Source organism: Ruditapes philippinarum, unplaced genomic scaffold (assembly GCF_026571515.1).
Source record: "Ruditapes philippinarum isolate M1 unplaced genomic scaffold, ASM2657151v2 ctg3314_1_1_1_1, whole genome shotgun sequence".
NCBI classification, from domain to species: Eukaryota; Metazoa; Mollusca; class Bivalvia; order Venerida; family Veneridae; genus Ruditapes; species Ruditapes philippinarum.
This window is the reverse complement of record NW_026862667.1, coordinates 1-15,830: the sequence shown is the minus strand read 5'-3', so window position 1 is coordinate 15,830 and position 15,830 is coordinate 1. Positions and strand designations below refer to the sequence as shown.

The 15,830-nt window shown below is 31.6% G+C and overlaps 1 protein-coding gene across 1 annotated transcript in view; it reads right to left on the bottom strand.

Annotated features, from left to right (window-relative positions):
- The window catches only part of LOC132719826 (CD9 antigen-like), a 34,995-nt gene extending 26,944 nt beyond the window's left edge, over positions 1-8,051 (bottom strand). The window contains exon 1 of the mRNA XM_060703749.1: positions 7,787-8,051. Within this exon, the coding sequence (XP_060559732.1) occupies positions 7,787-7,852 (66 nt within the window). The 5' untranslated portion in view covers positions 7,853-8,051. The remainder of the gene's footprint in view (positions 1-7,786) is intronic.
- Between the last annotated feature and the right edge of the window lie 7,779 nt (positions 8,052-15,830).

Sequence of the window (15,830 nt, the reverse complement as noted above, 5' to 3'; positions counted from 1 at the left end):
AGGAAGAGGTCTAAACCTACGTGCAGACGCGTTAAATATATCGTAGTTTTAAGACCCTTAAAGCTTTAGATAAAGTACAATTTACATAATTTTACAATGTTGCATTTCGCCAGAAATCGGTCAAGGTCATTGTTACTGAGAACATTGACAATTTTTCCATACATTTTCAATTTATATAAAAATATACGCTCCCTTATCAGATTATACAGATTATTCTTATATGTATACAGTATGCCAATATTTATTAGGTGCATAAAGAAGCTTCAAAGCTAGACGAATGAAGAAAATCTATATAATTTTGTAGGTTATAGACCTACTTAATCAGTTTTAATGCCATATTCAAAACAATTTTAACATCGTGCAACTTTTCATTACATCTTATTTGCACAGCTTGCTGTTGATGAGTATTTATATATAACAAACTAAAACTGAGAAAATTAACTGATATATCACGTTTTGCATAAGCTGCATAAATAAAACGCCGCCTAATGCATGATGAAACGGCATGCAATGTACACTATATCAATTATCTGGTTTAGAATGGGTTGTTACGAACGTTATCAGTGTTGCAACTCAACTTGCAAGGTCGTCATACACGATAATAGAAATATGTGAACAATATCTATCCCATTTTCATATTATCACATAATGTTCCCGAATTTTTATTCTAGTCAAAGTTGGAATGTGCAATCGTTGGCAGGTTGTACACATACATTTGTATCACCATGCTGACAATAAAATTTAGTTTCTTTCATCCGATTCTAAATCAGCAGAAGACTAATGCACATTTTATACTTGTTCCTTGCTACCTTTGAAAAGATGGTTGTTTTTTTTTAAAGACAAAATCTTCACTGGCGGGAAAAGAGCAATTCATTCATCTCAATTAGGGTTTGGATAAAAAAAAACAAATGAAGCCCAGTTACCCCCCTTTAAAAAAAGTTTCGACGGTTCGTAATGATTTAAAAATCAATATTCCTGATCTACTCATCAAGTCATTAAGAAAGATTATTCAGAACTGTTACATTTATTCCTTGTGCTAATTCGCGTAGCGAGATGTTACATGGTTTAGTCAAATATGAATCATAAAGAAACACAACATGGATTCAACATCATTGAACTAGTCAGACTCCGGGCTAGACATCCGCTATTTCTAAATATAATTTTAGCTAATAACGTTTCTTTCGATTGGAATTTGAGTTATTCACTTGGAACGCCAACAAGCATTGACGATTAATCAAGTCAAATTATGTATTAAATATTTTAACATTTACTTGAGTTCAACTGCAAGTTAACCAGACAAAAAAGAAGTCTTATAGGAAGAATGTAAGTATTTGCAATAAAATTTTAAATAACTTTATTTCAGAAATACTATGTATCTAGGTGCTCCCTCTAAAAGCTATAAAATCAAGTGAAGTTGAGTACCGTTTTATTAGTTCTTGAAATTGTCTGCTCTGAGTGTTTTCTATGATGATCATTAACACAGCATGTTGCTCTTATCTGATTATCAATCAGTGCTGGACCATGCACATCTCACTGAAGAGTTACTCCTTGTTCTTTCAAATCCATGGGAAAATAATGAGATAAAATATGAGGGGAATAAAAAAAAAATTTCCACTTGTTTTTGTGACAAAAAAGTAATTAACCGGACGCTCCACTAATTAGTTTACACCTGACCTACATGTATATATCTATTCATTATCAGGCCTATGAAATGAAGTGCAGGGATTTATTAATTGGGTGGAGGACTTATACCAGTGTAATTTAAGAAAGCTTGTAAGATAACAGGATTAAATTGCTGCATTCCCATTGGTTGACATGGATATGTTAATACCCCTGATTTTTGTTACAAGTTTTTCAATTTCATAATTGTTTGTATTAAAATGCCGGTATGAATATGACTCATATAAGCTTATTAATTTTTCATAAACTATCTTGTATATGAAATTAAATATCATGCCATTATGAAACAGGAAATCAAATTTCCATTCTTATCATAAGAACAAACATTACAGTCATGTAACTTTATGGTTATAATAGCTTAATGTATAATAATTTTAAAAGTTAATGTTTACAGATTACAAATTAACAAGCATTATCTGCAGAGATTTTAGAAGTACTAGGCCATCATAAATCATAATACAATATACATGTAACAGGGCAGGGCCCATTTGACCTGAATATTATGGGCCATTTTGTAACAGCTATGGGCCATAGTTATAAATTTCATTTATAATCTGAATTATATGACTATCTCTCACAGTAACATAAAATACACATAATATGACCTGGTTAGAACTGAAGAAGTGCATTTTTATAAAAGTCATAAAGCTGCACGCCTCCAGATGAGCAAAAATATATCAATGAAATCAAACCTAAGAAAAATGTAATAAGATTTTAGGAAAAGTAAACAGATTGAAAATTCTAATAATAATTTACATGTTATGTGCGATAAGTGACCGATTTTTCAGTATTTATAACTATATTTCTACTGCGTTACTAACGCAGTAAGGGCTGGTTTTTTTTGCATATTTTGACATCATTTTGGTAATTTACATAGGTTGTAAGTGCCATTGATAATGTGTAACTTGCAATATTTTGGTAACTTCACAATATTATACTGTTAAAAACATTTTCAAATTTTCATGAAAATTAGCATGAATCTGGAGGCATGCTGCTTTAAATTTATTTATAATCAACTGCCTTTAGTACATTTAGTGATCTAGCCATGCATTAAACAGGCCCAAACTTTGATTTACTGTCATTAACTTAATTTCAAATATTGTAAAATTATCTTTATTTGAAATTGCATCACATATCTTTTAATATAATCAAGTAAGAATTCAACTTAAACAGAAAGAACAGATAAATTTATATGACAGAGCAAGTAATTTTTGTTACACTTAACATGAAAACAGAGACCATTTACAATGGGTATCTGGTGAAAGATAAGGGAAATTAATATCATTAATTACATCAAAACTAGCTTGGAATATACAAAATTAGATCTATCCAAGCTATTTGTCTCATTAATTCCTATTAGAACTGCTAATTGCTTTGATACAGTAAAATCTGGTTTCACAGGAAAGCCTGGTTCCAGAAATGTAAGTTAGGAGTATATTAATTTTAAACCCTTACCACACCAAATATTAATAATGGACATGCCCATCTTTCAATCTGGACAAAAACCATTCATCATTTTAGTAGAAATTTTACTGACTGAAAGTGCAAAATGTGCATTAATCTGGTACTGCCAACGATACTTTGGTTTATGCACTGACAATGTCAATTTATCAAGTATTTTTTTGTCATTCAGTTGCACTGAAACTTCAAAAGTCAAGCAGTGGGGGATGAAGACATGGTTGACCTAATAATGTGCATTACTGCAATGTCAAATTAAGTGGACACCTGAATAAAAACCACAGTGTCCATCAACCTTCCAAAAGGACAAATCATGGTATTTTTAAGGTTAACGTATTAACCTTATTATTTTTAAATACTGTAGACTTATTTTTTTTTATCAATCAATATTAAAAACAGTTTTATATTCAAAACTTATTATCAACTGCCAAATCATTATACATTTAGTACAAATTTAAGTTTCAATATTGTTATAAATACTAACTTAAAGTGTTAGATTAATTCATATACATGTACATTAATATTTATATGTTGCTCATTTGTCAAGCTGTACCACAATATTACAAAATACAGGTAAAGGTTTTGAAATATCAATTAATTATTAAACTGCTCATCATTTTTAAGTTTAAAGGCACATTATGCCTCAGAAATCAATATTTTCTATTCTTTAGATAGGTCAACATGTGTTTAATGTTTGAATAATGGATTTGACAAAAGCAGCGCTAAATGTGAGTTATGTGTAATAAAGGTAGCAAAATGTAAACAAAGTAGTATTTTGACTTCCATACAAAATACTTATTCACTATAATTATACCGATTGCCAACAAAGCTATAGAACTTTGCAAAATATAGTCCATGTATATATGGCAAATGAGTAAAAACTCAGTGTGAAAACTGTACCAAGTATCCAAAAATGAAAAGGTTTTGGGAAATAGAATGGAAGCATTTCTGAGGCATAATGGGCCTTTCATACGGCATCTTATAAGGGCCTTTTTCCTTTTATTGCAGAGGCTGTTAAAGGGCCACTTTCATGTTACATCCATGTTTTTCTTCCATTTTTGCAAAAATAGTGTTATTTTATATGCCAAAATTTAACAGAAGGACCCCTTCCCCAAAGTGTATCAAAAAAGGCCCTTATTTCAAGCAGGCTTTAATAGATAGTTAATTTCCAAATGTATGATTTATTACCATTTGAGTGAATATTCACACATTTGTCAGGAATTATCTACATGTACATGTATATGCAGATTATACTTATCTATAGATACAATAACACTCAGCCTGCTGGCATCGCAGCAGTTGAATCAACCCATGCCAGCATGTTCAAGATCAGCTGGCCCAGCATGGTCTATACTTTTCGCAGTTCAGTCAGTAATTACTAAATATATTTTGAGACTTTCAATAAAACTGATGAATGGTTATGTCCAGATTGAAAGATTTACTAGTCCATTTAAGATGCATGTATTTAGCTTGGTAAGGAAAATACAAACCATACGGTAAGGCTTGAAGAATTGCTTGAAATCATTTTTAAATGTCAAAAGTGTACAGTGCCTCATTTGGTTCAACAGGCATTGACCAAATGTAATTCATACATTAAAACACAGGGTGTTCACTAGCTATGAAATCCTAAAGGATCATTTTGACTAAGTTTTACTGACTTCAAGGCCCAATCCCCATGATTTTAACAAAATTTGACCCTCCAGTTTAAATCCTGAGGGTCAAATCAGGCTTTTTGGAAATTTGAAGGGTCAAAGAGTCATTTCAAGGGTCAAACGGACACCCTGAAATTTAACATATTTACACATTTTTAGTTTTAATCTTTATGTATTAGATTTATTGCATTAATTCACACATTAAATATGATTTTGTTATTTTTCAGTTTTAATCTTAATGCATCAGATTTATTGCATATGATTTTGTTACAAAGATTGTCTAGACTTTAATGATTATCCTGGAGTAGCGTCTAACCAAACTGTCAAATATATGAAATACTTATATGAGCCGCGTCATGACAAAACCAACGTAATGCGTTTGCGACAGCATGGACCCAGACCAGCCTGCGCATCCACACAGTCTGATCAGGATCCATGCTGTTCGCTTTCAAACTCTATTACAAGTAGCGAAACTGATAGTGAACAGCATGGATCCTGATCAGACTGGGCAGCTGGATCCATGCTGGTCGCAAACGCACTATGTTGGTTTTGTCATGGCGCGACTCATATAGATTTAACTTTATTAGTTAGTTAATATATTTTGTATTTAACCTTTGAGTACTTCACTTTCATTTAATATTGACAATCGCTATGATAATTAGAAAAGAGACAAGTATTGAGTATTAATCATTAGTACACTAACTAATTAACAATATTGATGATCATGTGTCTCTGTCACTTGTTCGATTGGTGAACTTGTTACTCAAGATTTATCAATACTGTATCTTTACATGTATTCCCTAGAAAATAAGTTAATTATATAGGCTGTATATAGATAGATTTATCAGCTTCGTTAACAGCTAATATATATTCAATGAACTGTTCTTGAAATTTGTCTAATACAACATTTCTGAAAATATTTCAAAAGCATTCAAGATTGACAAACGCTTTCACCACTTAAAAATTTGAAACCATTTCAGTGCTGTTCTTGAACCAAGTTTTTGAATATGAATCCTGGAATAAATCTTAAACTGCTGTGAGTCAAAAAGATCTCAACTGCCAGGGTATTCATCTCTAGGTTAATTTAAGGACAGGATGCATGCACGGATCCGGAGGGGGCTTTGGCTCTGGACCATTGTCAAACTATTGTGACTTCCGTCTGGTAAAAATCCTGGATCTCATCAAAATCCTGGATCTGCGTCAGAGTTAAGGCTAGCTTGTTCTTTTTCAGTCTACTTTTTATACTTCTTATTGTACATTCATGAGTCTTGCAAGTCCAACTTTCTCCATCAGGTTTTTATAATGGCTAAGTTTGTTATTAGCTTTGAATTAAACAGCACTGCTCAGTCTGCTGGTGTTGATGACTAAAGCTGAAAGTACCCATGTGACCAGTGCAGACCATGATCAGTTCTAATATATATACATGTATAATGTCACTATTTTAGTCAGTATACTTATTGTGAAATTTTCCTCAATAAATTGGTTTTGTCAGTACAGTTATTTAAAAAAAGTAAAAGTCAATACTTATAAGTTTGACATACAACACTTTCAAGAGTGACTGGTTTTTGCTGAGTTTAGAAACACAAGTAACCATCAAGAAATTGAAAATAATCATGATTTATTATTAATACCCTTTTTTTTATCATACATTAATCATTTAAATTTATAATATCAAATTCAGTGATCAGTAGGACAGTTAATTGATTAATTAATTTATCATTATGAATAACTATTAAATATGTATGATAACCCATAGCCCCATCTCTGATAACTTGTTATTAAAATTTATCACACGATTCATGAGGCTTTGAATCCAGTTACAATGTACAAGAGAAGTATTTTAAATGTTCCATAAATAGGTCAACCTCCAGTTCTTTATGCCTTGTAAAGCATCCTTTATACATTAGACTTTCAAAATACACATGCATAATATTCATGAATATAGCTTGCTTTAAATTTCCAGTCCATGAACCACTAATTTTCTAATTTACATTTCTGCTAGCTAGTTCAGTTGTAATGTTCATTTGTTGACAGATAAATGTCATGAACAAACAATGGTTACCACCCTAAGGGACTATTGAATAACTTTATCATATGTTATTAATGATTAATTCAGTTGCATTTAACTATATAGAATATTAATTAACAGTTAATTAATTTAGATAGCACAGGCTATGATAATTGAATAATTGAATTAACCACTGATAAAGTAATCACTTTATCAAGGCAATATCTACTAATTTTTCAATTACTAAAAAGATATCTTAACTAAAGTAAATACAACTTAAACATGATAATGATTGTATCAAATGTATTCTTCAAGGTTTTCTTAACCAAATTGCCTCATATGCAACACAAGATAAATGTTATGAGATCTACTTGAGACTGTTTTATCACTGTTTTCATAATCAAAATAAGATATATATGATTAATATAATCACTGATATTCTAGATGCTTGTAAACATTGAGCAAAACCCTGCACATAGTTTACACAGCTATATACCTGTCTTATGTTCTCACTAAGGTAGAGTCAGTATGCGAAAGCTATACGTGTTGATGATAAACAGGTTAAAACATCAAAGCAAATGTTTTACTATATGCCCACAGGTATGGGCGCTTTCTTCAAATTTAATAAAAACAATGTAAATATAGGTCACATCGATGTAAAATTGACTGATATCGCCAGTGAATAAACGTCTTAAGGTCTTAAAAGCATAAAAATAGCGCGGGAAAGTTTACATTATCAATAAAGAATCGATTGGTGTCCGCTTTATTTGCATAAATACGGCTTACAAATTTCTTTAGATGCAACAGTGTGTGTTGAGAAGTAAAACTTAACGCTAAAGTCATGACCTATTTAAACATGTTAAACGATTACATTCTTTTATGACATTTATGTTTATTATAAACGTTAACATACTTTTCTTTTCGAATGCACTGTGTTACTGTATAAGGAAACTTAATATGAAAGTTATACACTATTCTAGCTACTTACCCAAAATAGAAAGTTGAAAGCGAACATTAAATAGCGAATACATGTGTAACAACTTCCAAGTGCCATTTTGAGATCTTTGATTTATTCCTTAATCCAAATTATGAAGCAAATAAACGCAGTTATTTCTCACACCAAAAACGAAAACGGTATAAAATTCCAAACACAACAAATTAACTACACTCGAGGTCGGCGTCAGCGTAAAAAGCGTACAATCAATAAAGAGCGCACCGGTGCGTATATAAATGTAAATGAGGCACCAGTGGGGGGCATTAATGGGAATATATATAAATACGCTTCCTGACACGGAGGCTATTTAGTTTAATCATATTTTATTGCTTTTACATTTAATACAAAATTTAATACGTAATTCTTAAAAAAAAGATTTTAGGGGTTATGCTCTTTTTAGTACTTTTCGTAGAATAGAGAGGGCTATTCTTCTCACTCAGTGCAAGTTGGTATTTCCAAAACTACATTTTTTTGTACCTTAGGGACTACTTTAAGGCCCATAACTCTAACATGGAGTTTGACTAAGTTATGGCCTTTTTTTGAACTAAGAAAACTTCTTTATTATCCAGGCTCTTGTTTTACTATCGAGCACTGAAAATAGTACATGTAATAAACATCTTTTTTTTTCAAAATATTAAGTTAATGAATAAGTATGTAGGGAGATAATTCATGAGATGCGGAGATCTAATTTGCAACCAGTAACTAGTATCGACTACTAGAGAAAAGTACATGTGATATAATTATAATTAACATGTATGTAACCTTTGAATTGCTTTAAAGGCACATTTAGAAGTCGACAATTTTTCAATTCTATTGAAATGCCAAGCATGTGTTTAATTATGTTTTAATGATGTATTTTGAGCATATTAGTTGTTTAACGCATGAAGAAAGTAGCACTGAATGTGCAGTAATGTGTCACAGATGTAGCAAAATGTAAACAAAATAGTATTTTGACTTCCATACAAAATACTTATTCACTGTAATTATACCATTACCAACAGAGCAAAAGAAGCAACATATACTTCAACTATGTGGCAAAATAGTAAAGTTTTGGAATCTTGGAAACTGTAACAAAATACCAAAAATATAAAAAGTTTCTGAATAATAAAAATGATTGCATTTCTGAGGCAAAAGGGGCCTTTAATGGGCCTTTCCAGATTACATTTGTGTAACTGTCCATCATCAATTAGATGAAGAATTGAAGTTGGTCAGCGATGAATACGTGTTTATCTAGTCATCAGTTTATAGCAGGGTTTTAAGTTATTTATTTGTTAACAAAGAGAAAATTTTATTTTGATTACTACATTAAAATATTAATATTTCTGCCCCCTCTCCTAAATGCCAACTATAGCAACACATGTCGTTACCTCAGCTTTGCTCTATCTTCATATTCATGATACGAATCTGTTAAAAATTAAAATAGCACACTTATACAATATAATTATTTAATGTCATTGAAGATATAGATAAATTTTTTTCCATTTTTTTTTATAAAAGTGTACGAGTAAAAGTTATCATGCACTGCTTTTGTTAGAGCGTCTGCAAATTCGCGAACTGATAAGCTGAACAGAATCCACTTAACAACAACAACAACAACAACAACAGTAACACTGAAAATCACCTTTTTTCGAGTGAGTAATGACTATAGTGATGAATGTAATATCAGCATAAAATTAACTAATATTTTATCAACTAATAACTGTGCCAAGTTTCATGGTGCACAATCCGTCCTAAATTATGCCTGGATTTCTTGGACTATAATACTTTATTTTCGGTCTCTTTTTAATTTAATCTTAAATGTAATGACTATAATTTTATTATAATCAAGTGCATATTCTTGTTGTTTTTTTTGCTGTATATATGTATATATATAGTGTTAGTTTGGAAGTGTTTCTCTTTTAAATACCTTCGAAAAAGGGATATAACCCATCAGGAAAATATAAATAAATCGAGAAAGATTATGCCACTTTAATGTTATGTAACTCTCATGTTATTTAGAACGGGGAATGTTCAAGGTAGCATTTAACAGAAACGCATGAAATGATATACTGACATTTGTGCTTGCATTGACATCTAACATCACCAAGAAAAAATGGTTGTTTGAGTTGTTACTAACAATTTCAATGAATTTTTTTTTCAAATTTCGAAAATCGCCTTGCTTTAAAGTGGAATGCACCTTTTTAATAAGGATTTCAAAAAAAAAAAAATGATAAAAACAATAGAAATGTGTCATTTGGATATTCTTATAAAATTTTTATTGATAAAAATATTGTTATAAGTGATTAAAATGAACATTTATATGATGACTGGAACAAATTATTATATGCTGTATAAAGTTAACAATAACATCCATATGTAATTCTTTTGTAATTTGTCATTATAAACCCAATATTTTTCAAAAATACTATTAACATTAAATGTTTCCTTTGGGGATAAATTATGATTACATATTTTTATTTTGTTTGTTTCGTTATATACATACTTAAAATACAGAACTAATGATTTCGTTTTGTGTTTGTGTGTGGTGGGGGTATGCTGAGTCGTTCAGTTGGGCGGTCGGTTCGTCCGTCCGCTCTATATATTAATTCAGTACACTGAGACATTTTTTTCAAACATGATTCAAATGTTCACATTAACAAAACGATGTGCAGAACACATGCCCCGCTGTTTCAATCTAGGTCAAGGTCATATTTGAAGGTCAAAGGTCAAATATCAGACACTTTGTGTCCGCTCTACGAATCAAATTCCCATTTTCTTCAGACTTAGCTTAAATGTTCACCTTTACAGACGATGTGCAGAACCCATGCTACGGCTGTGCCTGTTCCAGTTGAAAGTCACCATCGGAGGTCATAGGTCAAACATCAGACAGTTTCGTGTCCGCTCTATTAATCATGTGCTTATTGAAGGATTTTTCTTGGCTTAAATTTTTACCTCAACAAGTGATTGTGCACGATCCATGCGGCCGCTGAGTAGACCCAATGTCCAGGGTGCCATTGAATGTCAAATGTATGACTATTTTGTGTCGCTTTATAAATTCTATACCACTTGAAAGTATTTAAAATTTTTTTTTTACCTTATTAAAGCAGTGCGTAATGACCTTGTTGCCACTGTGCAAGCTCAATTTCAAAGCCACTCTTGAAGGTCAAAAATCTAAGCATTTTGTGTCTTCAACATAAATTCTATATTTTCAAATGATTTTTTTCCAAACGTAATTCAATATTTCTTTTTATAAAAAATCCGGTGTGGGTATTCGTCACTCCTGTGGCAGCTCTAGTTTTCCATGCTGATAAATGAATGTTAGGACGTTTTTACCTTGACTGTGCAAATTTTGATTATTTATTTGCTCACTTGACATTACTATTAATATTCAAAACAACTTTTCAGTAAAGATATTGTCCAGTGTTATTAACCTGTCAATTGCACATTAATAATAACTATGTATATAGAATAGTATTTTTCAATTTGCGTAACCACTAATTGTTCTTCCTTTGTGCGACGTAACTACAGGTTATGTAGTTACGTCGCACATCCTCGAAGCACGGAATGGCCAAGCAATGTGAAAACAAAACTCAAAACAGCGTTCATTCTGAAGTAGAATATTTTTATCGTGGAAATAAATTGAAATCTATGAAATTCTTTCTGAATGTGTCTAATTTGAATAAAAGAATGTAAAAACTGTGTTTTGGAGGCTGCATTTCCAATATTACAATTGAAGTAAAGTTGGTTTTTTCTTAAAGAAAACTGTCTGTTTTTTATGACAATATATATTCATACCGTGTCCACCTAAAGTGTGTAGAGATTTAAACATAACCTATCTTCTTTGTGTGTAGTCACACCATGTTTAGTATATATTTACAAAGAGACTGTGTAGCAATTATCAATATTCTAATATATCAAATTTGAGCATTGTCGCGACCTGATATTCTTGTCTATCACACTTCAGATTTTACAGAAATAGCCGACCGAACGGTTATAGCGATCATAACATGCAACAACACGAATAATACACGGAAATAACCGAGAGACATCATGACTCAGTCGCTCTAAGACCATCACTATTGATCTAATCTGAGAATAAAACAACTAGAATAATATTCTGAGGATTTCTTGTTGCGATTGCGAGTTGACTTTCTTAAGCTCATTAATCAGTTATATTAATATCGATTCAACACGCGAGAGCAATTGTGGAGTTTTACTCGGCACGACAATTCTTTGATGATAATATACGATTGATAGTACTGGTCAAACTTTTAACAGATTTATTGCAAAACTAGAGGTTATTGTTGGACAATATTGACCCGAGACATTTTAATATTCAGTGACCCTTTGTAGGTAATAGTTGTCTGAAGGTGAAGTGACATTATGCCCATCAAAGGGTATATGGTGTGTGGACATATAAAAGTCAAAATAAGTTTGCATTTTACCATAATTCCTTTCAATTTTATAAATTTCTTCGCATGAATGATAAATAATTCACATGTCGCAATAAAAAGTATGTACATGTAAATATGCATCAGAATTAAAACTGTAAATTTCAATTTTGAAAAATAGTGAAAAAGTCTATTTTATATTTTAGGCAGATTAATATTTTCTGCTTAACATTTTCCAATTTACAATTGTTGATCAATCATCATTATTATAGTCAATCTTTGGAAATATTAGTCAATTTTAACATTAATTGATAACAAAATAGCTTCTCAATCATAATACATGTAGTTTAATACCGTCCTGTGCCATAATTTAAATCATACAAAGCCGGTTATCTACTTAATACTGATATATTTTTATTTCTGAGAAAAACGTAGGGCAAATATTTTGCATCTTTTGAAAATGTATTGGAATACATAGTATCTTAAGAAATAAACTTTGCAATCGATTGTACACAGTAATAGCATTGTTTGGAATAATATATTTGAACTGTTCTTAGTTTTTTATTCCTTCTTCACATAAAATCCCGCCCTTGATTGATGTGTGTGGGCCTTAGCATACTGTACAACATTTGTCATTTAATAAATACAAGTACATGTACGATACTCAATTCGTTGGGAAAAATGTACTAAATACATTATATTTTATAAATCATAGTAATGTAAGTAATGTATGTTCGATTAAAACTGTGGACTCATGTCTGTTTGTTTAAAAGTAGATATTGGCCGTTTTGATTGGTCGAAATTCATCACCATCATCGACTGTAGAACTGCTAGTGGTAACTTAGGAAACGCCTTGCTTGCAGTTGTGATACAGGAACCATTCGAAATACTTGATGACGACATTGATGACGACATCACGGGAAAGAAGCTTCTTTCTGCCTAAATAAAATAAAAATGAATAACTGATGATTAAACAGGATTTAATGTATATCTTAGCAAATGCCAGCTTTGATACAAGTGTGTTCAAGCTTTGTTTTTACCTCACTAAATTTAACTTGTTATACAAAAAATAGTGCAAGAGGGGGCTTTATCTTACAATTTCTCATGTTGATATTAAACTCACTGTAACAATAATATGAGGAAAAACAACAAACAAATAAGCAAAACATCATATAACAATATATATTACAAAATATTACATAATATAAATGACAACTCAGTCAACTAGAGATACATTTTTGCACTTTTAAGTGTTGATTATTGAGTACCGCTCAAGACGGTGCTAGGGTGTGTGGGAGATGTTACACTTATTCATTATCCCTCATGTACAGACTCAGTCAAACCAAGTCTGCTATGTTCATGTTATTTTGATGTGATAAATGCTTCCGAGGGATTAACCTTTTTCTAGGTATTTTTTTGACAAGAATATTTTAAATTCATGTTTTTGTTATTGTCAGCCTGCCATTTTTCGAACGACTTCAAACAAATTTATTTGAGAAAAAAGTATCACCGGACCATTGGCTAAGTTCCACGCTGAAATCGTAAGCATAAACAAAGGCCATCGTTGAACATAGCATCATCCCGGGCCTGACAAAGTAGTGGGCCGTGACCGACTTTCTTGTAAGCAGACGTAGAACGAGACCAACCCTTCCATCAAGAGACTATATTACATGTAAATTGTTCTCATTTATAATATATATTGAAGGCATTGATGTTCAAAATGATTGTGTAAAGTCCAGGAGGTGGACCTTTGTTGTGTTGGTTGAAACACGCTTTCAGAATACATGCATGTATTATTCTTACAAAAAAGCTGACAACTTACGTACTCCATTTATTTTTAAAATTTGGTATTGTCCTACTTGTAAGTTAACCTTCCTAAAGCATTTAAAAGAACACAACCAGGATCAGTGTGTCATAAAATGTATTAGAGGGAGCTATTAAAGAAAACAACACTTGTTTGACTCCTGAAATTACAAAGTACATGTACATTGACGATGCTTCTGTTGGTAAAATACCACAACATGCGCATGAATACATACCTTGAACGGTGTTTGTTGTTGTGTAAAGGGAAATGGATAACGTGGATACACAAGATGAGCACTTTGTTTCTCCCGCTTCCTCCACTTAGCTCTCCGATTCTGGAACCACACCTGCGAATATAAATGAACGAATATTCCAAATAATTTAGTACCGTAATACCACAAATATTCCAAATAATTTAATACCGTAATACCACAAATATTCCAAATAATTTAGTACCGTAATACCACGAATATTCCAAATAATTAAGTACCACAAGTATTTTTATACTTATGATAAATGATATATACTGGCAATTTATTGAGTTTATTAATTCAATAATTGCACTTACTGGTCTCTGTAGGTTCATTTATTCATTTCATTAGCTTTGTGTTTTTTTTTGACATTTCCATCGATGTTAATAACACCATTGGAAGTACGAGACATTCGTAAAGTACATGTATAATGCATTGATAATTACTGAACTAGCTTTAAGTCAACCAGATGTCAAGCACACCAATAAAACATGTATATATAAATATAAATGACGTATGTATGTCCCAAATTTAGCAAATACTTGTCAATAAAAATTATTTAAGGAAAAAGAAAAGATTTGTTGTAAAAACAACAACAAACAACTTAAATAAATTGTACCATAACTTTTATTAAATGCTCTTCTTAAGCCGGTGCTAGGGGGCGTGGAATGCTACTTGCACTTTCCAGTACCGTCCATGAACACGCTCAATCAAACCGAACTAGCAACATTTTTAATTTGGTCGTTTTGGCCGTTCTTTAGGGATTCATTTTTTGTTCTATTTTACACAACCACAACCCTGAGAAGAAACGTTACTTTTAAATGCAGGAAATGAGATAGAAAAAGAATATTACTATGAACATGTACCTGTATTCTTAGACTCTGGTAGATGTTACTTTTGTAGCCAGTTTCTCCCTCATAAATATATCAGGATAATGAGTTCTTCTAAAAAGCAATTTCTAGGTCCTGTAAATCTGTCTTGTTGTAAATGTTGTGCGGTTACGTTTCGTTTTGGAACCACACACTTTTTTGCGACGTGGGTCGAAGTTTTTGTGGGACAAGTTTTGCGAGCGATGGGTCTGTTCTGGGTATCAGCTGCAAAAAAAAATAGTGCGTCGTGTTGTTTATTTAAAAGGCCCATTATGCCTCAGAAATCCACTTTTTTTTAGAAATGTCAAACCGTGTGGTTAAATAATGTTTAAATAACGGATCGAGAGCATATGAGATGTTATTTCAACTGCAAAAGATAGCGCTGAACATGCAGTATTGAAAGGTAGCAAAATTTTAACAAAATAGTATTTGGACTGGCCATAACAAAATACTAATTCTTTATAATTATACCAATTGCAATCAGAGCTTAAGATGCAAAAAAATAGATAATGTATATAGCATTTGAACATGTTATTGGAATCTGTTGCAAGATACCAAAAATAAACAGGTTTTTAAAGAAATAAAAATTATAGTATTTCTGAGGCATAATGGGCCTTTAAATAAATTCCTTTTTAAACCAAAATACAAGCTGAGGCCATTTGCTTTTTTCCCAGTTAACTGGAGCCACAAATACATCAAATTCCTTAATAATGGTTTGTTTAAAAAAGGGAATTTTTCACAAAAG